Source organism: Meleagris gallopavo, chromosome 2 (assembly GCF_905368555.1).
Source record: "Meleagris gallopavo chromosome 2, MGAL_WU_HG_1.1, whole genome shotgun sequence".
NCBI lineage: Eukaryota > Metazoa > Chordata > Aves > Galliformes > Phasianidae > Meleagris > Meleagris gallopavo.
The window spans coordinates 5,149,424-5,172,363 of record NC_139405.1 but is presented as its reverse complement, the minus strand read 5'-3'; the positions used below and the strand labels follow the sequence as shown (position 1 = coordinate 5,172,363).

General features: G+C 41.3%; 1 protein-coding gene across 10 annotated transcripts in view; it reads right to left on the bottom strand.

The window, feature by feature from the left end:
- The window catches only part of MACROD2 (mono-ADP ribosylhydrolase 2), an 837,243-nt gene that overhangs the window by 246,118 nt on the left and 568,185 nt on the right, over positions 1 to 22,940 (bottom strand). For all 10 annotated transcript variants that reach the window (XM_085218728.1, XM_085218731.1, XM_085218732.1 and 7 more), the window contains one exon: positions 13,254 to 13,327. In XM_085218728.1, the coding sequence (XP_085074854.1) occupies positions 13,254 to 13,327 (74 nt within the window). The remainder of the gene's footprint in view (positions 1 to 13,253; positions 13,328 to 22,940) is intronic.

Sequence of the window (22,940 nt, the reverse complement as noted above, 5' to 3'; positions counted from 1 at the left end):
TCTTCATTTGATGAAACTTTATGAATTATGCACTACGCGTAGCTTTACGTTCAGAGGTATTTTCTTTAGCCACAAAACATTTATTTCTAATGCCACCTTTCTAAAGCAGTCAGGAGAAAGTAATCTGGAAGCTACAGCTCTAAATAACTACATCTAGAATTACTCACATGGGTGCTGACTGATCTAATCTGAAGCTGGGATGCAACGACTCAGGAGACTAATATAAAAAACAGAGCCTTTTTTGCTCGTGCATCAGTAGCTCAAACACAGCCCAGGTGACACACAGCCTATGTGAAAGTCAGTGACCATCCCCACGGAGCCCACAAGCAGCCAGTAACACCAGCACAGAACGTGCTCAGGAGCTGGCACAAACCCACACCTCCGACGGCAGCCTCAGCAGCAGTGCCAAAGGCTGAGAGGGCCACGACTGCTCTCTGTTCTTTTGCTCACAGATGTTGTCATTTCTGATAATGCTGACATCTCAGCACAGCCACGGCCCGATGCCCTCCCTCTTCGCAGTCTGCTGGGCAGACTCAGCACTGTGGGCAGCAGCAATGGTAAATCACCACCACACCTTAACTGGCACTCATAGACTGCTTTTAGAGATGTACTGTCCTCAACTTCAAATGCCATTACTTTTCTAAACAAATGTAGGTTCAAGCAGTAAGGCATAACAATGTATCATTAAAACACAGCACTGCTGCATTACAGTTCATAGAAAATAAGTGACTTGATAGCATTTCATGTCCAATTTTGCCTTAAGAAACAGCTGGCTGTGCTTTTCGGTGTCCCTGCAGGAGGAGCAAACAAACCAAAGCTAATGCAGGAAAAACATTACCCCCTTCCCTCCTTCCAAAAGGAACTCTTCAACTATTCAGTTGATTCAAATCTAAAAATAACTGGGGAAAAAAAAAAAAAAAACTTGGAAAGAAAAGAATGCCTTCCTAATTGCATATTAATTGCTATACCCAATTGCAACTTTCTTTCTCACTAGCAAGTAACATCATTTGTGCCATTATAAGGCTCTCGAGAATCCTGCCAATGGAGAATGTGCATGTCAAATAATTGATTCAACCTGCCACTTCCCACAGGGCCAGGAGGGAGCAGCTGGACTTGAAATCTCTACCTAAAAACAACAGCTGCAACACAAGATAGGCCCAGAGCAGAAGTACACTTTGTTTCCTATCTCCTCATCCAAAATACTTAGTTAAATGCCCAGCCAAGAGAGCAGAATATAAAGAGACAAGTTTTACTCAAACATGGGGCAGAACAGGGAACGCCTGAAAGGGAAAACTTGCAAAGAGAAATAAAGCACAAATAAGGGGAGAGCCAGAAGCACTGAACCTGCTAGATGCTTGCATGAAGAGTTCACTTCTAGCCTTCAAAACTGCTCTGGATATGTAGGACATCCAAAATCAACTTCTTCCACCAGCAAGCCTCAGAAAACGCAACAGCTAACGCTGCACTTTCAAGGTCTGTTTCAGCTTTCCTTTTCAGCTAGGCTATCGGGAACTAAGAAACCTGATCAAATAGCTTCTCAGAACTTCCCTGCTAAAGCTCCTGCAATACTCCAGGTAAAAAACACGTCAGCCTACCCTGCTCCTGTCTACCGGCAGACCTTACCAAAGGGAAAATGCAGATTCACTGCTCATGGCTGCTGCTAGGTATCTGCTCTCCCTTGCCAGACCTAGCTCTTCAGACCACAGCAGGACCTTTCTTTCCCACATACAAAGCCTAGAATGCAACCAGAAATTGCTAGCAATGATCAGTTACCGACCACCTACTTGGAAATCCCAGTTCACTGTGCCATCAAGCACTGAAGCAATATTTATGCTCGTTATTATCTGCCTATAGAGAACTCCTTATTCTCTAACGGTTTCCAAAAATCTTTGTTACTCATTTCTCTCTCAGCTTCTACTGTTCGGAAGCATCATACAAGCGAGATTTATTTCTGCAATACCACGGCTATAAATTGCATATGATGGGATTGTCCCTCAGATACATCTCTGTCTCTGAGCCCTGCAGAATCTGAAACACCATGCTCACAACAACACAAATGCCAGTGAATATATAACCATTATTTCTGTAAATATTCGTACTTTCAACATGGGAGCCAATTCATTCTTTTCATCTGCCTCCTCTAACAAATGCTAACACTGCCATCATTAAAGATACGAACGCCTGCCCTTCCTCATTAGCAACTGTGCTGCAAAAATTCTCTCTGCCAAAATTTAGGGGAGCTTTGAGGACTAGTGTTAGTCTATAGAAGCTTATCCTCTACTTTTACACTCAGAGCTTTGAATTACAAGCATCTTTGATCTTCTGGGAGACTGCAGTTTCTTACATCCTCATCTCCACCTTGCTAATGGGGGCGTCAGTCACCAACAGTGTGACAGGCAGTTTCCATATTCCCACGTAGACCTGGACCCATCCTAAGAGCATTCTCACATAAGCAACCTGTAGTTATAATGAGATTTTATTCTCATACGCTACACCCCATAAAAATCACTCCGGAAAAAAAAAAATGCCTAGGGCATTCTACAAATCTAAGTATGTATATTAATTAGATTTTGCGCTTATGCTATCTCTAAGCTATATCAATGCACATGTAATTCAAAAAAATATCAAGGGCAGTTGTGCCTCAACTGTCTGAAGGGAAATATATTTGCTCTGTAAGTATTTAATGAACTTAATATCTTGTCTGCAGGGAGAAATTTTAACGGGGGACACAGAGCACTGAGGCAACAGAGTCACAGTGAAAGTCAGCAGGACTAAAGCTTTTAATTTCTACTCTGCCTTTTGAAATATTTCCCCATCAGAGGTTATCATCAGTCAGGCCGTATATTAAGTGTATGCATTCCCAAAGGAAGATGTTTGTTTAAATATCCAGAGGGAAGAGGTTATCATCTAACAGGTATCAAGTTCTAAGATTGAGTTCAGAGGACTCAAAGTGTTATATGATAAGTTTTATACATTAGGGCAACGTTTCACGCGTTCACTTCAAAACAGTAAGCAGCAATGCAAGTTCAAAGACTTCTTCCACACACAGAAAAGATATTTGACATGTAGTCTTGCAAAACAAGGGAAAATTAAAAAGAATTAATGAAATAAATCAAATATGCTGTACTTTGGGAATAAAGCACCAGCTACACATTAACATCTCAACAGAAGAGTAAGATTACGAACATACAATTAGATGGCTAAGGCTTTTTTAACCTTTTGACACACAAAACCCAAAGGGACTTCACATGAAAGGTGAGATTTCCAGCAGAAGAGGTTGAAAGTTGCACATAAAACCCATCTCTCAGTCTAAGAACAAGTAGCTGGACTGAGGCTCCAACACCAGTCCCTGGTAAGTGCGTGGAAAAGCTGGAAGGAAGATGACAGGAAAGAATGCAGACCTGAAAACCCTTCCTCACACCTCGACCAATCTGGTATGCTCCAAGACGGGCTCATGACACACTGTACCTTCTTGCAGGGGCTGCCCTCTCTTCCAGAAAGACACCTTTCCCCTGGATTTATCACATATAGACTGACCGAAGGATGAACAGGTAGCTGCTGTTCTTAGATTTTATTTCAGACTGAAGCACTAAAGAGTACAGCAGTGTATTTGCATGCCGTATTTTTAATAGCAAAGACAAGGAAAATATACAAAGTTCGGTGCTGCTGGTTCATGATGAAGAAAGAGGGGAAATTAGAGGGGCACGAGCAAATCCAGCATCGTTATTTAGAAGGCACAGCTGCAAGTCACATCTGTGCTCTTTCACAGTGACTTCCAATTCTGCTGTACAATTATGCAGCTCTTTAACCTACTTAATTCTGATTTAATTCTAACTAGTATTGGTCACCTTAACCACTAGTAGTTTTCTGGTTATTTTACAAGTGCCAAAGCATTTTATTTTATGTTGTTTTATTTTTATTTTAAAGAAAAAAAAATAAATGAACTCAATTTAGATTTAGTGCTGGTAAACAGCCTATAGCAATACAAATGAATCTTCACTCATATCTCATGAGAGATCAGGTTAGGAGCAAGGTGAGAAACTTAGTGAGAGTCTTTTTGCAGCTTTTGTCCAAAAACTTTCCTCTGGAAGCACCGTGTACATCCCCACTGCTACTGAAGGAAAGAATATTATAGCTCATCTTAAGAGTAATTATTCTCCATTTCTTCCTCAGCATAGAAGAGTCAAATAATCTGTCCTGAAGTCTAAGTAGGAAGGCCGTACGTATCCTTAAACTGTGCCCACTTCTGGATTTAAACAAATTGCTCTGCGTTAACTAACAGGTATTTTATCTTGGAAGCCTGTCCTGCATGTGAACACGTTCCCATTGTCAATGCACCCCACATCCACAGCACTCTTCTCATTTGTTCTGTCATTTCATATATAGCAGACAAACCCATTTTTCACCTTCTCAGGAATACAGTGTGATACAGAACCTATGAAGTATGTGGCCAATATCATCTAACCTATTAAATGTCAGAATCATATATCTCAAACGCTGTGTCAAGATGCTGTAGTCTGGCAGCAAGGAACTCATTTTTATTTTTTTTTCTCACGAGGAAAGCACCCTGGCTACAAGGACCCATGTGGGTTCAGTTCTTCATAGATTTGATTGTAACCCACTGCTGAAAGCAACACCAGGCTGAGAGATGATGCTGGCATTGGCCAGACTAAACCTTAGATGAGAAAACAGAACAGAAGTTAAAAAGAATTCCCTTTACAATTAGGTAGCTTGTTCCAGTTCTTCCCTTGCAGCATGGCCTGATGGCTGCATTCCTGAGAATCACCTGATGTGATTTTGTATTTTATTTCACCCTCGCATGCCATATTGGACGTTCTGCTCTGGCAGAATTGTAGGCAACAGGACTGAAGCGGCAGCTTTCCAGAAGCCACCCAACTATGTCAGCTTGCTGGAAATGGAACACCGAGAAGCAGACATCGTATGTTCCGCAGGATGCCAGGAAAGTGCCAGTGGAACAAAGCGTGTGCTTTGGCTGGTGCAGCCAGGCACTGCCCATGCCAGCAGAGAGGTTTTGCTCAGTGCCATGTTGTGTTGCATGGGCACGGGTGGCAGCTGGTCCAACTGCCCACCTTCAGCACACGCTGGGTTGTGGAGCTGCAGCACCTCTGGGGCATGCTGGGGGCTCAGATCACACGGCCAGATGCTTCCCATCTGCACCCGAGAGTTGGTTCAGAGCTGATAGCCTTGCAGACAGAAGAAACCCCAAATGGAGGGCACGATCTGTAGGCTGTGGGGTGGGATGTGGGTGCTCTGCTCCCTGCCCCACACACTCGTGCTCCGAGGCCAGGGGAAAGTGACCTTACACTGGTTCATCTGCTGCTGGCTGTGCCTGTCCTCACGAGATGACCTCTGCTGAGACTCATTATGGGAGCCCTCTGGCAGTGCTCCCCAAAACCGAATTCAAACTGACCCTCCAGCCCTTCCTCTTACCCTGATACCACTCTCAGACAAGGTTTAGGCGGCCCTGTGTTGGGCTCCATGGTCCTTGTGGAATCCTTCCAACTGGGGGTATTCTATGATTCTATGGTAAAAGGCAGCAACAAGGCAAAAATGCAGGCTGGACCTCTTCTATATTGACAAGACTGTTAGAATTATTGGGATTTCTGTCTGAAAGCCTGTACTAAAATAAAGTTATTATGATGTATTTGTCATACAGGAATTAACAGGAAAAGAAAAAGTAGCTTGTTTGCAAATTATTTTTAAATATCCTCACTACAGTAGTCAGATCATAGATTCATAGAATCATAGAATGGCCTGGGTTGAAAAGGACCACAGTGCTCCTCCAGTTCCAACCCCTTGCTATGTGCAGGGTCACCAACCAGCAGACCAGGCTGCCCAGAGCCACATCCAGCCTGGCCTTGAATGCCTCCAGGGATGGGGCATCCACAACCTCCTTGGGCAACCTGCTCCAGTGCCTCATCAGCCTCTGGGTGAAAAAATTCCTCCTAATATCTAACCTAAACCTCTCCTGTCAAAGTTTAAAACATTCTGCAGATATTTCTGTTAGTTTACCTACATGTTACAAACATATCTAGCTATTCCGTTTCTTTTTATCACAACTGCCAATTGTAAGGATAAAAAGAACAAATGCTTTGGAAAATTTAACTTATTAGATGGTTAACTAGTGTAAACACAAAAGAAACCATGCAGAGACCTGTCTTGTATTAGTGGCACTAATTAGCTGTAATGGAGTTTCAGAAGTCATTACACAGTGCACTAAATGTGTATAAATTTTTTGCAAATTCATCTCTAGTATGCATAGAAGTGGATTTCCTCAGCAGTTTGGGTGGGGAAGGGGTGACAGAAAGCTGTGTTTCTCTCCTTAGACCCTTCCTGGTCGCAAGTGAGTGGCACAGAGACAGTTCACGTGGAAAAACCACAGCAACCACAAGCCCTATAATGCTTTTTCAAGAGGAGGTGCCTTCCTGCCTTTCTTCAATTGCTGCATCAAAAATAACAAAAGCTTTTTAAGTTTAATAAAGTATCGTGTATAATGAATAGGGGCTTTGTCTGCTTTGCTTTATCAGCCTTCCACCTGAATAGCAGTCCGAAGAACATAGAAGAAAGCATCATTGCCTCGGCAGCTTACTTATCATTTCAGGAAATGACTTGCCTGTTGGGATGATAGTTAGGTTTGGGCTTTGGGGACAGAACTGAATCTCTTTGAGCCTGGTGAGAGAGCAGCCACACAGACCGAGTAAATCATTTTAATTTTGTACAAGTTGAAAAGCATTTTTTCCTCGACTTCAGCTAGATGACAGTGGCATGATGGCTGATTTTCATTTCAATCAGAGCAGCATATGATTACCACCTAATTAGAATGTAGAAATAGAAAGGAGATCATTTTTTAACCTACCCAAGAGAACGGTGTTGGGGAGGGGGGAAGATTATGTTAATCAAATGATACTGGCATCTGAGAGCTACCAAAATAGCCACCTGAATTATTGGCACCCTGACCGTCCTTGAGGAACCATCCCTGGCTTCAACAGAAGCCCATATTTTCAGAGCTTTATTTCTAAGTAATAAATATATTTTAAAATAAATACATGTCACTGCAGGCCCAAACTTGTCATAAAAGATATCACCGTAGGCATAAATATATATGCCTACTATTCTTTTTCTTCGAAATCACACACACTTTTTATCTGACAACTGTAAAACTAAGCATGAAAGCTAGCCACTCCACACCAAAAGTAATACAGTCTTAAGGGGAATTGCCTGTATTAGGTCATTAAAACAAACAAAAAAAACCAACAAACTTTCTTTAATTAGATATTGTCAATTAGTTACTCCTCTTATGTAAAACTTTAGCAGCTGTGCCTACAGGTACATAATTGAGGTTACATTAAAGTAAACTGCATCAGGCAACATCTTCCAAGACTCACTGTCTCCATCCGCATCCTTCTATAGAGATAAGGACAAGAGCTCATCTCAAGATGGCACTTTGTTTAATTGTCTCTGAATAACAAGGAGACAAAATTAGGTCATTGGGACCACCAAAAGGAGGGGGGGAAGAGAAAGTTAAAAAAAAAAAAAAAAAAGAAATTATCTTTCAGTCAAGCAGATTACAGAAATACCCAAATTAGGTTGTCCTGATGTTTTCATAGGCTCAGGAGGCAAAGCAATTTCGTGTTAGCTGCCTGACCCAGTTTTGAAGGGAGAGATGAGAAGCGCTCCTTCCCTGCTGTCTTACACCCCCAACACGTACACCCACGGATCGTACCACTGCACAGCACACACAGCCACAGTGACATGGTACACAACCGGGCTGCCACCCTTACCTGCAGAGTGCTGCACGTGATGCTGTGATCCTATTTGCATGCCCCTAAAGAAAGCTGTAGTGCTTTGGAAAACTCACTCAGGTACGCCTGCGCTATCCTGCCGGTGGCAATACAGAGCACAGCAACTCCCTCTGCTCTGCCCTTCCAGGCAGAGGCTCACCAAGGCAACATCTACCTCCCTCAAACGGATGCTAGGTGGTACCCAGCACCATTTTAGGAACTCAGGATAACCTGCCTGGCACACAGATGTCACCTCGGAGGCTGGGAGCACTCCTGTAGGTCCTGCCCCATATCTGCTAGCCCACACAGCTGCCCTGCCTCCCCTCAGGCACCTAACACCAATGTTGTTTTTTTTTAATTTCTGCAACAATAACTCTCAGAGCAGAGATGCCTCAAAGCAGGCTTGCTCTGGGTGGCCAACACATGGCACAGCTGGATTAATGCCCACTGGGCCACCCAGCTGCAACACATCTGGGGAAGCTTCTCCCTCACTGCTCTGCTCCAGCCCTGCCCAACCATGCTTGCTGCAGCATCGCAGTGAAGAGCTCTGTAAAGACACAGAGAACCCTATCGGTCCCAGTGTAGGGAATGCTTTCCCAGCTCTCCCTGGTCTCATACTGCAGTGTCTGCTCGCAAGGCAAAGCCAACTGCTCATACATATGGGAATCAGTGCACAGGAAAGGTAATTCCACTTTGACTGTCTCAGCAGTGGAAAATACCGCTGTGATTTGGATGAAGCACAGTACAAAATAAAGCACAGGTGCAGGGCGTCTATATTATGGTGAGCCTAACTTGAGAAACCAGGTGTTTCCTCCTAAAAATGTTGGCCCTGAGAAACACAGCACTTCTGGTCCTGCCTATGTCACTGAAAATTGTTCTGCTATTTTTTGATTTTTACTTTTTAATCTCACTGTGTTATGCTGGAAATGTACAATTTCTCCCTCCCTTCTTTTGGGGAAGGAGGAGGCAGAAAGGACAGTAAAATAACGTGTAACTACTTGCTAAAACACAGACTTGAATCTCATATCTCATGTACTTTAGGCAAAGTAAGAAAAAGTCTCTTTTCAATAGTGACTCTAATGAAAAGGATTCAGGAACGTGCTGATTTATTTTCCATCTATGTGCTTTTAATCTGCATCAGTTATTTCAATGGAACACATATTGCAATCACACTTTCCTGGTTGTTGTTCTACTGAGGCGCATAATAAATGTTGTGAGATATTGTGCAAGAGAAAGAACAATACTTTGAGCTAAATGTGCTGTTAAATTAAAGTCTTTTCTTGAGCAGTGAAAAGGTCCTGAGGCTTTTCATGTCAGTGACACAAGGTAAGGCACACTCTTTTTTATTTTTCACCCTTTTGAGTCACACAGCGTGATCTTAAAGCACTGGAAAATAACAGTACCTTACATTGCAAATGTTCAAAGATATCTGCCATGAAAAACACAAGCACAACCCCACCACCACTCCAAAAAATGCAGGGGTCAAGTACTTAAGGGTGTCACATTTCCTCTGTGATACACTGGGGGAAGTCAAGTGGCAGTTACCTCCATCCTTGCCAAATCATCCCAAAAAGAAACGCGCAAAATTGTTCAAAGAGCTTAATGTGCATTTTTTAAATGAATCCCGGTGTATAATTTCCTAAAGGATAGGAATCAATTCTATTTTGTGCTCTGAAGAATTCTATTAAACCTTTAGAGCACTTTGTGAAATGTGAAAATGCAGTTTGCTAAGGAGATAGCCGAGGTGGTCTGCAGTAAATTAACCCAGTACTGCTGACTGTTGCCATTCTTTGAGCCTGCTCCGAGGGATTTCTATGCTTACAGTATAACACCATTTACCAGCTTCTAAACTAGATTTGCCCTCTGGCTGCAAGTCAGCAGACCTTAGTGTAAAACACGGCCAGAAATTAGTTTGACTTAGAGTTGCATTTCAAGACCAGAGCAGTGCTGCGTGTTAGAAACAACTAAGAACCAACCATTCCTTCCAATCCTGTTGTTTTCCCTCGCGGACTCGGTGTAGTTAAGTTTCAGGCCGTCTGGCTGCCATGGCTGCTGCCCTTCCTGGCTGCAGGTTGGCGTTCAGTCCATTACAATGGATCCTTCTCTCCCTAGCTTTGTAACAATTAACCTCAGACAGGTGCTAACTTCATTTGCATGGTAATGAGGCATTCATCTGAGCCACGTCGAAGTTAAGCATGCTAATAAGTTTTTATGCAAGCACCTGAGGGGTCAAGCACAACAACGGACTTGGAAGAGAAAACCTTTCATTAAATGCAAATCACTTTTCTTGTAAATACTATGTCAGGGAACTTCGTAGGACTCTAACGCAGCTCACAAGAATGGAGTCATTTAGGTTAGATTTTCAGGGCCCCAGGCAGACTGAGGAACATAGCCACTGATCTATTTATATTTTGAATTAATATCAGATTGGGTGAAATCCTCATTACGGCATCAAAGCAGAGAAAGACCTACATGAAGGTAAAGAGTAGAAAGTAACAATATTGCCTCATATTTCACAGATTTGCCACGGTTTCCTGGGATGCAGGAAGGCAGATAAGACATTACTGCCATACAGTGCAACAAAGACTGCAGTATTTTGTCAGGTTTCCATCTTCTTTACCTACGTGCTGTTGTCAGGCATGTTGTGGGGTAGGCACATTTCCTAGTGAGTACACTCTCATTTTGGTCTTTGCCTTGCACTAAAAACTTCACAAATCCATCCAATTTACATTCTACGTGCAGAGATGGAGGTTTTGGTTAGAACAAGCAGTACGAGACAAAAAGCAGCAGCCAAACATCTTTGGGACTGAAGGAGAAGAACATGGACAAGATTTTTCAGTTAAAGATTCCTCAGGAAGGAATGAAAGGAAGAAGCTGATTCATTGAAGTCCAGCACAGCCAAATGCAGAAGGACTCTTGCTCAGGCGAGGCTGTTAGCAGGACAGACTGACCTGTTCTGACAGCAAAGCCACTGCCAGGGGAGCAGTTCTGGCCAGGGATTACAGCAGTGAAATACGGGCAGCCTTCTGAAAAGATGACCTCATGGCAAATCGTTCAAGGTTTTGCTCCTAGCCTAGAACAAGCAAATTTAAATATCCAGTGGGAATAGAGGGAGCTGCTCTATCTCTGTGACAAAAACTTACAGGGAGATCTCTACGGTATCTACAATAAGAGTAGGCTCTATTGTTGAGACGTAAGTAGTCCCTGTCAGTGGCAGGGTGGAACATTTGGGTGATGAATAATACCCAGTGCCCCCAAGCAAATCCAAGGCAATGGATCTGATTCACACTTAGCGTTGTGCTATGTCAATTCATTTAATCCAGACAAATAATACCCACCTTGTTACAAACATTAAACAGTGACCCAACAACTGCACGCTCCCAAAGATCACCTTCACCGCATGAGATACCGCTGTCCTCAGTACAATTGCTAAGTATTTTAATTTTGCTGCTGATCGACCTATGAAATGTAAACCAACGGCTCTTTCCACTGTACAAACATCATAAGCTCTAGCTGTTTCTTTAAAAAGAACACAGATGAAATTTGAGTTTGTGGGGAGTAAGTAAGGATGTTTGAAGGTAGACAGCCAAGAAAACTAAGGAAACAGAAGGGAATATAATACAGTGAGAAAGGAGAAATCGTGCTTATTCAGAGCTCATGGCTTACATTAATCTGTGCAGGCCACAGATGCAATGGAATTTTACGTTTTACTTGCAAGAAGTGCTTACAGCTCAATCAGAGTCAAAAACATATACAACAATCATCATCATTTCAATCGCTATGGGCTATGAGCCTTAAGTCTGCTTCCAAGACAGAAATGAAGCTGCCTGAAAACCAAGGGAGGAACTCACCTGAAGTCTATGAAGAGAACCAGAAAACTGTGGAAGCAGCACACTGATGAAAAAAAGGGGGAACATGTAGTGCATATGTGGGTTTCCAGGCCAAGTCAAGGCAGAAATAGAAAAAGGGAAGACTCAAAGTCTACACTAAAAGATAAAGTCATCATACAGCTGAGAAGCAATGGCATAATCATAGAGCAGAATACTCTAGAAAAGAGCTTTCATCAAGAAAGCTTTTATACATGTGATAGGCGTTCTACCAAACGAAGCCAAGTTTCTTGTAATAACGCTAAGAAAAAAGTAATTAAGGGATGTTTATATAACATATATTCAGTTTTTGAAATAGATAGAACTTAGTTCTGGAGTAAAGAGAATAGTTTCAGTCCATTTCTAAATTACGTGGTAAAAATGCAACTAAATTATATATAATATTGTAAAGGAAAGTGTTAAAGTCTATCCATCCAGATCTGCTCCACTGCTCAAATATTTAAGTCATGGAAAATACCAAGGTTCCACTTGGAACCACAAAGATACATTGACCGAGCATGCACATTCCTTGGTGTTCCTTTTGGCATTCAGGTTTGAAAAATCTCAGTTTACCATTCAAATCTCAATATAGTATTTCCTTACAGTTATGTAAAAACAAAAAAACAAAAAACAACCAAACCAAACCAAAACAAAAAAACATCAAACCATAAAGCTATTAAATTCTTCCTGTCAATTATCAGAATCTCTTAGCAGTAAAATACTCTGCAAAATACACAGATAAAGGAAAATATACTACTAATTACACCCCTGTATCTATTTCTTCTACTTTGTTAAATATTTTCAGACAAAAATACTGAGCAACTTGAGCTGTCTGAGATCTGCTGGCTGTCATTAACAGGAAGCAGGCATTTCTTCAGTTCAAGACATCATGTTTATTTCATTTGGTCTGTCATTACTTTGCTTCTTTGTCGCATTTCTCCAATTCAGTACTAGGAACTCTCAGACTGCTAAGAACAAAAACCAGAGAAAGACAAAAACTAGAAAAGGAAGATCTGGAGATCATGCTGTCGAAAGCATTTTGTCTTATAAAAATAATAACCATCACGTTGTCATTGGAAGAAGGCTGGTACTGTTAGAAAATCACTGTTGAATCACATGTTTACTGAGAGTTCTAGGGAAAATGAACCATAAGCAAACCAAAATTAATAAAAATAGAAAACACTATCATAGTTCTTTACTGTAAAGTGACCCCTGAGCACCAGTGACCTTTGGTGACTGTTTCCACTGACAACTATTACATACATTTCCTTTCCAAGACTCTCCTCATTATTAGATGAAAACTGTGACGCTCAGAACCAGCTCAGAAAGAGAATAGACTTTTACTTTGCCAGGAAAGAATACAATGCACAGGAAACGCAGAGTGTGGTTTCAAACAAAGCTATTTCCCTCCAACTCCATTGTAGATTTTAAATATAACAGTCTTTGCCCTGCCATATTGTCTCAGCCTGATTTCATTTGTTTCAGACTAAACATTCAGCTGATGTTTACTCTTTCCACAGTTTCAGTATCAAAGTCCATAATTAAAAAAAAATAAAAATCGGGAAATTTACATTTTATTCCATACCTCATTGTGATTCTTGCTTAACCATTCCTTAGTAGTGTTAAGAGCAATGACAGCAGCAGGCTCATTTGGAAAACCTGAAGACAGAAGAAATGAGAAATAAATTGAAGGTAGACATTTTTCTCCACCTATAAGAAAATGGATTCTGTTCCCACCTTCTTCGGTTTAGGCTTGGGATTACTTTTGGTCACCGCTCTATTTTAAAGATTGTTTTTAAAGGTTTTAGGTGATATTATTTATTCTTTTCCTAGGTAAAAAAAATTGAAAATAGGGGCAGTGATTTTCTATTAGTGTTTTTTATTTGACTTCGTTTTTAACTCTGGTTAGGAAAACTCAGCAGCTCTAGGAACAACAGAGAGTTATACATGTGTCATACTAGGCAGGCAACAATATAACATACATCACAGTAACAAATGCTAGGCTTACATCTCACAGCACAAGTTTCTTCTTTAATCCATCTGTCAGCTAAGCTATACAACACTATGATCCCAGTGCCATAGGTCTCATAAAGATAAAAATGCTTGACATATAAATCTCTTAATTTATGACCTAAAACATAACAAACAACTTTGGAAATTAAAGAATTCATGAAGCATAAGCATACAAATTTAAGGCCTGATATTGCATGATATACTAGCAATAGCAACTCCCCCCAGCACTAAACAATATCAGAAATCTTTCCAGGGATGCAGACTTTTTGCTTTGATGGTCTCTATCTATCATATCTAAAGATGCTTTCATTACTTAGGCAGCCTTAATTTAATTTTCCTTTAAAATCCTAACTTGAGGGCAGCAAATCATTTCTGTGAGGATTTAAATATAAAAACCCATAAGCTGTATGAATAGCCCTCAGTAGGTTAGATTAATAGAACAGCCTTTGAAGAGGTGGAGCTGCAGGCACTGCGTACAAGCAAGCAAAGAGTCTAGACAGAAACAGGCATGAAATCTGGCACACAGATGCATGCATACAGCATTTTTTACATCATACATCACCCTCATGCCATAAGCTGAAGTAAAGACACTGCAAAAAGCAGTAGATGCACCCGGCTTTTTGACATGGCTTGTTAGCCACCAAAACCTATGTTTTTAACTTATGCAGAGCTAGACTGAAAAACAAACAAAATCTCTCTGCTCTCCTTGAGTCATGCCCCCAGCATTACTCTCCATAACTGAACTGGATTTGCAAGGATTTTTTCCATTGGCATTATTTTCAAGAGACAAATGACAGCTATCCAACAAGCTAAGTAGAATAGTCACTGTTTGGGTTCACTTCCTTTCTGCATGTTTCTTCATAAAACGTAGGTGTGTTTCTTTTTTTCCAGGTCCAAGATGAAAAATTAGCCAAGATCCCACAACTATTAATGTGGATACACCCATCATTGCTGAGAACACATACTCCCATGACGTTTAATAACAGTGCTGCTATCATCAAGGCATGTGACCAAAGACACAAACTAATGAATGCTTCAGTGGTTTTATTTCACAGTATTGCAGAGTCACAGAATTGCAGGAGTTGGAAGGGACCTGAAGAGATCACTGAGTCCAGTCATCCTGCTAAGGCTGTTCCCTACAACAGGTCACACAGATAGGCCTCCAGATGGGCCTTGAGTATCTCCATAGAAGGAGACTCCACCACCTCTCTGGGCAGCCTGTTCCAGTGCTCTGTCACCCTTACCGTAAAGAAGTTCTGCACGCTTATATGGAACTTGTTATGTTCAAGTTCTAAGTCATTACTCCTTGTCCCATTTGCTACACACCACTGAGAAGAGCCTGGCCTCATCCGATTGCCTCCCATCTCCCTTTAAATAATGGTAAACATTCATCAGATCTCCTCTAAGTCTTCATTTCCCCAGGCTGCACAGCCCCAGGTCTCTCAGCCTTTCCTCACAAGGGAGATGCTCCAGGTCCTTTATCATCTTTGTGGCCCTCTGCTGCACTCCTTCTAGGAGATCCGTGTCTGATTTGAGCTCGGGAGCCCAGAACTGGACATAGTGCTCCAGGTGGGGCCTCGCCAGGGCAGAGCAGAGGGAGAGGATCACCTCCCTTGATCTGCTGGCATTGCCCTTTGTAATGCACCCCAGGGCAACATTGGCTTTCTTGGCCACAAGGGCACACTGCTGGCTCATGGCCAGCCTGTTGGCCACCAGAACAACGTATTTAGGTCATATAAAGTAACAGACCTCTAAGCAGACAGTCCATTTGAATTAGTAACATCCTATCTAAGAAACCGTGACTTTATAATACAGAAATTCTGCTCGAAGATTTTGGTAGGCTTGCTTGGACATAAAATGAAGACCATGTAGAGAGAGAAAAGCAGATTTCAGGCAACTAATAAACCATTGTTTATGCTCTGAATGGTTCATTTTCAGAACAATCCTCCCTCCAGCAAGATTCACTTTTCAAGCTTGTTTTTCTATTCACCTTCAATATGGTATTTGCCCAAAACTGTAAGAACACGCTTACAACTTTATAGAATTAGTGCTCTCTCAATAAATTGTGCATTATTTAGGAAACTGCTGCCATACTAACCAATCTTAAATAGAAGCTTACCTGCAAGACTGGTGTTCAATTCCTCTTAAGTAACCACAAATGTAAAGTAAATAAAATAAAATAGATCAGCAATCGAAATAAGAAGCTTTGAATCTTGTGTACAATTTCAGAAAAGATCTTAAAATCTACAGAAACCTTTTATGATGACAACTACTACTAAAAAAAAAATCTACTTAGTGCTTCATACAAATTTCTGGTAAATTTAAATGAAAGGATTATCTTTTTGGCTTTATGCAGAAGCGAGATGGAATTTGGCCTCCTGTTCCACACCGTGCACCAGCACAAAAAGCCTCTCAACAAAAAGTCTCTGATTCTCTAACAGAAAAATATTTGGTTTTATAGGACTGGGCTAAAGGGAGATAAAGTGAGACGGGATCTTTTTAAGCCTGTTTTTGCATTGTTATTTATTTATTTCTGAGCTGCATTTGCCTGCCACAACATTTCTGGCCCGCTCCCATACACACACACAGCCCTCCCCACTTCGCTTTCAGCAAAAAAGCAATCTCAGTGAGCACGTGGGAATCAAATTACTGGAGAGAAATAAGCTCAAGGAGCCTCACAGTTAACCGACTCCTGGAGCAGCAGCTCAGACAATTCTGGCTAAAGGCTCAATTTCACAAAAGATAAAACAGGTAAAGTAATAAGAGTGACACTGGCCCATGTTACTGCAGTGAGTGCTCCTCTGGAATACTGAAAAGGACAGGGGCGCAAAAAGGCAAAGGAGCATTATCTGTAAGGTGCAGACAAGCAGAGCCTCTGAAGGACTTCACTGGGTTTGTTTGGTTATAGAAAAAGGGGGGTTGGTAGGTTGTATGCCTGTGATAGGTGTGAGGGGAAGCATCTACTTACCAGCACACACAGCTCTCCAACACAGGCTGTGCTTCCTACATTCTGCAGTGGCAAAGCTTACATTTTGGCAACTGATCCTGCTATATCACCAGAACGTGACAGGTTGTCTTTCTCCTGAAAAGCTCTTTCAGAATGGGGTAACACCGCTGCAGCGCCCATTAACCACAGCTCATCGTCTGTTACCAGGATCAACTTTCAATCTTTCAACCATGGCAAACACTGAAGTAAGCAGTCACTGCCACTTGTGCCCCTCTCAGTTCAGGAACCCTCTCTTAAAGAACAGCCTTCTTCATTACTGTTCATGCTGACTTGCTACTGCAAAATCTCTAAAAATTACTTGGAATCCTGGAGGAAAACTCTCATGGTTTTGCCCAATTGCTTCACAGCTGAAGTCATTTGTGTAACATGTGAAGTCAGCCCAGACAGGACAGCCACCTTAGTACATAGTTATAGAAAAGTGACTGCTAGCTCTCAACACTGACCTTGGCTACCGGCATCACTCTAATTTCAGCCAAGCTTAGGAATTTCCTTTCCACCTATTTGTATGTTGCTAAGAGATGTCTATTCCCCTACTTTCACTCTTTGTTTCATGGCTATACCTCCAAACTGCCAACAAATAAACAACAAAGCAACAACAAAAACTGAACTCCATTCCAAATGAACTCTGTTGCTTCTCATGTGTCCTTGGGCAGGCATTACCCACGGAGACAGTCTATGAAAGCTTTAAAAGATCTTCTGACTTACGAGCTTCTGCATCTGCTTCCAGGACTTTATCACCTTAGTCCTGGAAATTATCACGCTGACCTGAGAAATAGCAGTGAAACAAACGGGATGTTATGCAGGCTCCTGTGGTCATAACTTCTCAGAGAAGGGGTGATAAAATTTTACAGAACTGTTTCAACACGTTAGATATTAAATAATTGTGCTCTTTTAGAGAAACAAAGTGTGGATAGGGACTGAAGAAGACAGTAAGTGTGGAGATGCATGCTGAGGTTCCCCTTATATTTCTTTTTATTCCCTTAAAAACAACTGCTGAGAACATTCAAGTCCCCCTGTTTTATTAACATTCAAAAAATACGCAATGAATTCCCTGCTGTTCAATACACAGGACAAACACCCAGCCTTTTGTGCTGAGGGGATTTAGCAGAGAAACATTCACACCATTGTGAATGTCTATTACTGTATGCCTAATTTGTCTGTGTAGTATTTGGAAAATGTATACTACACGTTCTTCAATGAATAGCGACGTAACAAGAATTTTGTGAGATAAAATTAATAGAAGTCTATTTAAGGGACTCAGACTGTACGGAGGTGCTGGGAGCTTTATCTGCTGTCTCTTTTACTGCCCTCAATTCACTGCTACATGTTATTAAAAAAGTCCAGCTCACAGACAGGTAATGCTGCCTCCCCATGAAAAGTCCATTAAGAAAACCTAAGTACTAAATAATGAACCCCTAATATGATATAGCTGAAGATGATGATAACGGATTATAGCTGTTAGGTTATAATGCTAACAAGCAAACGTCAATCCAGAAAAACACTTCAGTAGCCGCAGGGGTCAGTGTTAGAGTCTGTCAGTTTAACTGAGATGTTTTCAGTACATCAGCTCATCCTAAATTAAAAAAGAAAGGAAAAAAGGTCTTTTTTTGTTGGCACAGTCTAAATGCTACAAAGGTTTTTATTCATTTCCGTCTGCTCCCTTCTCTGCGGTTTGAGAATAGCTCATCACAATCTTAATATACTTATTTGCCAGTTTTAATGGTTTCATTTTGAAGCAAGTCATGAAAAAAACAAACACATTTCAGCACAAATGCTCATTTCAGAGTTTCCCATACTTTCTCAGAAAACATCTACACTGGGATATTTGTGCACATATCAGGGACATACTGCTGTATAAGACTGCTCTAAAATCAAACCCGACTCCCATTGTTCAGTCAACACAACTGTCAAAATGGAGTTACTAGCATTATTCAGTTTATGTATTTGCCAATGATATTTAATAATGTTCTTCTCATAGGAGCTCAGCAGTCACATTTTGACAATGTGGAAATGTATAGAAGACCCCCTCCTCTTTTGGGTATATGCTCCACACAGCTAGTATTTGCTGTACTGTGTGCACTAGATGGCGTGGAAAATAAACTCTCACCAGGTTTGTTAAAAAGAGAAAAAAGCACCGAGCATTCATCCAATATATGGTCTGAAATCCAATATTGCTATCAGGGCTAAAAATGCTTTCTGAATCAGAGCAGACATGTGAGCAAATAAGCTTCATTATGGTCATGTGGGTTAAGACTTGCTATTGACAACGCAGTAATCATAACAATTCAGCCTCATCAATGTATGACAATAAAAGGGAACAAATGAGATGCATAGCCCAGCACGCCTGAGGTAGGGTTACTCAATACGTTCACTTGTCCTTCAGTTGTGAAACTAGCAGGAGTATAATCTTGCAACCAAACCCATATAATCATCTTGTCAAAGACGTATTATAGTAGTCAAAATGAATTCACTCGTGCTGAGCTGATTCCCATTACCATGGTAAATCTGGCCCTTCCGGAAGCACAGACGGTAGTATCCTACCAAGAACTCTGGTGCTGCTATTGGGCTTTTCTTCTTTTTTTCTTCTTTTTTTTCTTTAACAACCACAGTCATGTGATGATTGGAAAAACAAGCTGACAAGTTGCTAGCTTTATCATTTTTGTGGTCACTCTCAACCTGAAAAGGAAATGAATCAGCTGCAGCCCTAATTTCAATCGGCTGCACTGAAGGCTAAAGAGGAGAGCTGTGAATCTTCTAAATAACCTACTTTGCCTTACTGAACTCATTCAGCCGAAGACAACCTTATTATTTGCTGTCTACTCAAAAATTAAGTCTCAGAAAGACAGTGAAACTATTGTGAAAATGCAGTAACTTTTGTTTACCCCAGTTACTCCAAGAAACACAGCCGCATGGACTTGCTGTATCCATTTTAAACTGTGCTACAGTAAGTAATTGGCATGTAAATAAAATTAAAAAGGAAAATGAGACATTTTCAAAATGCATAAAAAAAGCATTTTTCTGAAGAAATGTCTCTCAGTTCCTCTTGAGCAAGGAGCATGCTTTCTCATTTCCCTCAACTGAATAAATTCCGCAGCAACAGGAAAATAAATACAGTTCCTGAAGAATCACTGCCAATTGCATTCAACCACTGACTTGATAACAAGGCAGCTGGTAGAGGAAGGTTAGTAAAGGAACCCAAAATATGCATATAGCAACAAATAGAAGGAACCAAATGCCTCTGCTACACTGCTGTGACACGAAGTAGGTAGAGTACTGAAATGACAGAGAGCCCTGGAACGGCACAGGGTAACTCAGTGATCCCTGGTTCACAGAACCACAGGGGTTGGTAGGGAGCTTTGCAGGTCCTCTAAATCAAACTCCAGTTCAGGTGAGGGCTGGCAAAAGGGGACAAATACCACGCAAGCTGCAAGCTGAGATGCATGGGCTCCAGCTGGGCTGGCTCTGTCTCAGCTTGTCAGCAATGACAGACCCATGCATGCTCATCACTGTGCTGACCAACAGTGCTCTTGTCCTGTCATCATGGCAATCCACCTTCCACATCTGCAGTTCAGCTGCTCTTCTGTACAAAAGCAAACCTGGACTTGGCATAAGGCTGCCAATGAAGAGGTCCCTTACAGGAAATCGGTGCAAGAAAAAAAGCAGGCCATCTGCTAGTTCTCTGAAACACACGTTATCACACCATGCTTCATTTCACACTCTACTACATTGATATCATTAGGAAAACATTTGTCATATAATGGTGATAAAAATATTGGCTGAATATAGAAGTAAGCTATAATTATGTAGGTCAATTGAAGAGATAGAGGCTTTCATTAACAAATCCTAGGATTCCAGTAAAGAAAAAGCTAGATTTTAAGTTTATTCAGCTGTCTGACGTTTGTCAGCATTGGTGGGAAAGAAAATAAAACGAGGAACTTCTCTATGAGTACTGAGAGCTACATTACTGCAAGAGACATTATATCTGGATCCTGCAGGAGAGCTGAGTATTTGCAAAAACTGCACTTTTCTGCAGCAGGCCATATATTTTTATTAAAAGTCAAAATTTTGGTTTCATTCTTTTTCCAGCTTATATAGGAAGAGTGCTTGCAGGGTGACAACATCGAGGATAGACGGGTTCTCTAAGTGTCTTCTGAAAAAATGTAGCAAGCAATACTCAGAGACATTCTCAGAAGCTAACTGCTTCAGAGCTGTGCTGTTTACTGTGTTATGTGATGGAGCTGTTCTGTCTGTCAGAATATTTTAAAATGCTCATGTGGAACATTAAGGCTTCAAGCTGAATGTAATAGGGGAACTGCAGAAAGATGGCACAGTGCTGAAAGGGAAAAGATCTCTCCACTCCGGCAATAAGCATCCTAACATGGCATGAGAAAGTATATATAATGCAAAAGCAAGTGAAAGATGTACTTGCAGAGGTACTCATGCAATTATAAAATCTTACCTACAAGGGTGTATATACGTTTGTGCAAATTGCATAGCCATTTAGGCATATGTATACAGCTGTTCACGAGTTCAAGTACATCCTTCCTCTTAACACACTCCCTACCATATCTAGAATTACTGTTCCAGAAACGAGTGTTGCACAGAGAAATGCTAATTGAAAGAGGTTTCTAAATGCACATGAACTCCTTAATGCAGAGTATTTCATCTTCTACTTATTCATATGTAGCAAGTTGGGTTTTTTTGTGGGTGGTAACATAATCCAGCAAAAGTAATTTGAAACAAAGTGCAACACGCTAGTCAACTGTGAAATCTGCCATCATACACTGAATTGAACAGCAATGGGATATTGGCTTTATTGTAGTTTCAATTCCAGCACGGTCAAACGTTTTTTTTTCTACCTACTGATTAGAATAAAAATAATAAAAAACGCCTGAAGCAAAGTCTGAAGAACAAGTGCTACCTTCCTGAAATGCCTCAGAAGAGTTTAAAAAGTCAGCACCACCTCTCATTTGCAGCTTCTTGTTTTTGGGGTGTATGTGGTCCAATGCAGTGATGCTTAACCTTTGCTGACACTACCCCAGGAACTTCCTTGACGTGAATTTCCCTAAGCATGAAGGGAAGTCTTTGCTTCCAGAGATCTGCTGGTCAGCGGTAGGAATGAGATGCAGTCCCGGTCCTCACAAAGCCATGTTCCCTGTTCGGATTGCATCTTGCAATTGATTGCAAACTCTTACAGAAGGTTCATCTGCAGATGAGATATCCTCGACGTGCTTCACAGTGCTGGAGATTCCTGATGTCTACTAGTGCTGCCTGCCTGTAGGCTAAGCCAGGAGAGAAGAGAGAGAAATTGCTGTGAGAGGCTCTTTTTCCTCACTGAGAGGATCTTTGCGCAGGCAGTGGGAACTGATGGCAATGAGGGAAGTGCGCTCAGGTGCAGCAAGATGGGATGAAAGAAGAGGAAGAGAGCACAGCAGCTCTGGTTGCAAGATGGGGCTCGGTTTTTGAAAGGAGGATTGGGTTTGGGAGAGAATTTCAGGGCTGTCAGCTCTGCTGGAGCTCTGAGTATTTTGACTGAAAATAAGCAGCATAATATGACAGGAGTTGAAGTACAAGGATTTGGGGACACATATATATATGTGTGTATATAAGAGAAGACAAGCTACTACAGTAAAATGAAAAGAAATGACAATATCAAAACTCTGAGAAACTTTTTCAGAGGAGTAGGGCATACATAGGCAATGGAGAAGAATATGCACTCCCACAAAGAAAACAGCCAGCACTGTCAGTCCATCTCTATCCTTTAAATCACTTCCACCACGTTCAATTGCTCTGACAGACGCAACCCAAAGACCTGGCTGGATTATCTAAAACCAACAGAGTACTTAGTGAGAGCCATACACGTACAAGAACAAACAAAACAATCTGACATTATTTCAACTGAAGCACAGTTCTTATCTCCTCTCCAAGGGAAATCAAAGATTTCCTAAGAGCACATAAAGAAAATCAGCTGAAACTACATATACTCAGTTCCTTTTGGAGCAAAAGGAAACAAAGATGTTCTTTTATCTTTTTCCCCAAAAGACTTACATGAAAAAAAATTTACAGGACAGGTTGGGTGAAAAAGCAAGTCACTGTGTGAGGGATATTTTATCTACTTAGTTTACTCTTTTTTAACAAATACATTATTGATTCTTGGTTTGTGCATATTATTCACAGTGTGGATTTTTCCCCGTTCTTGCCTCAGGCAGTGATAAATCATACTACAGGGTCACACAGACCAGCAGCTATTGT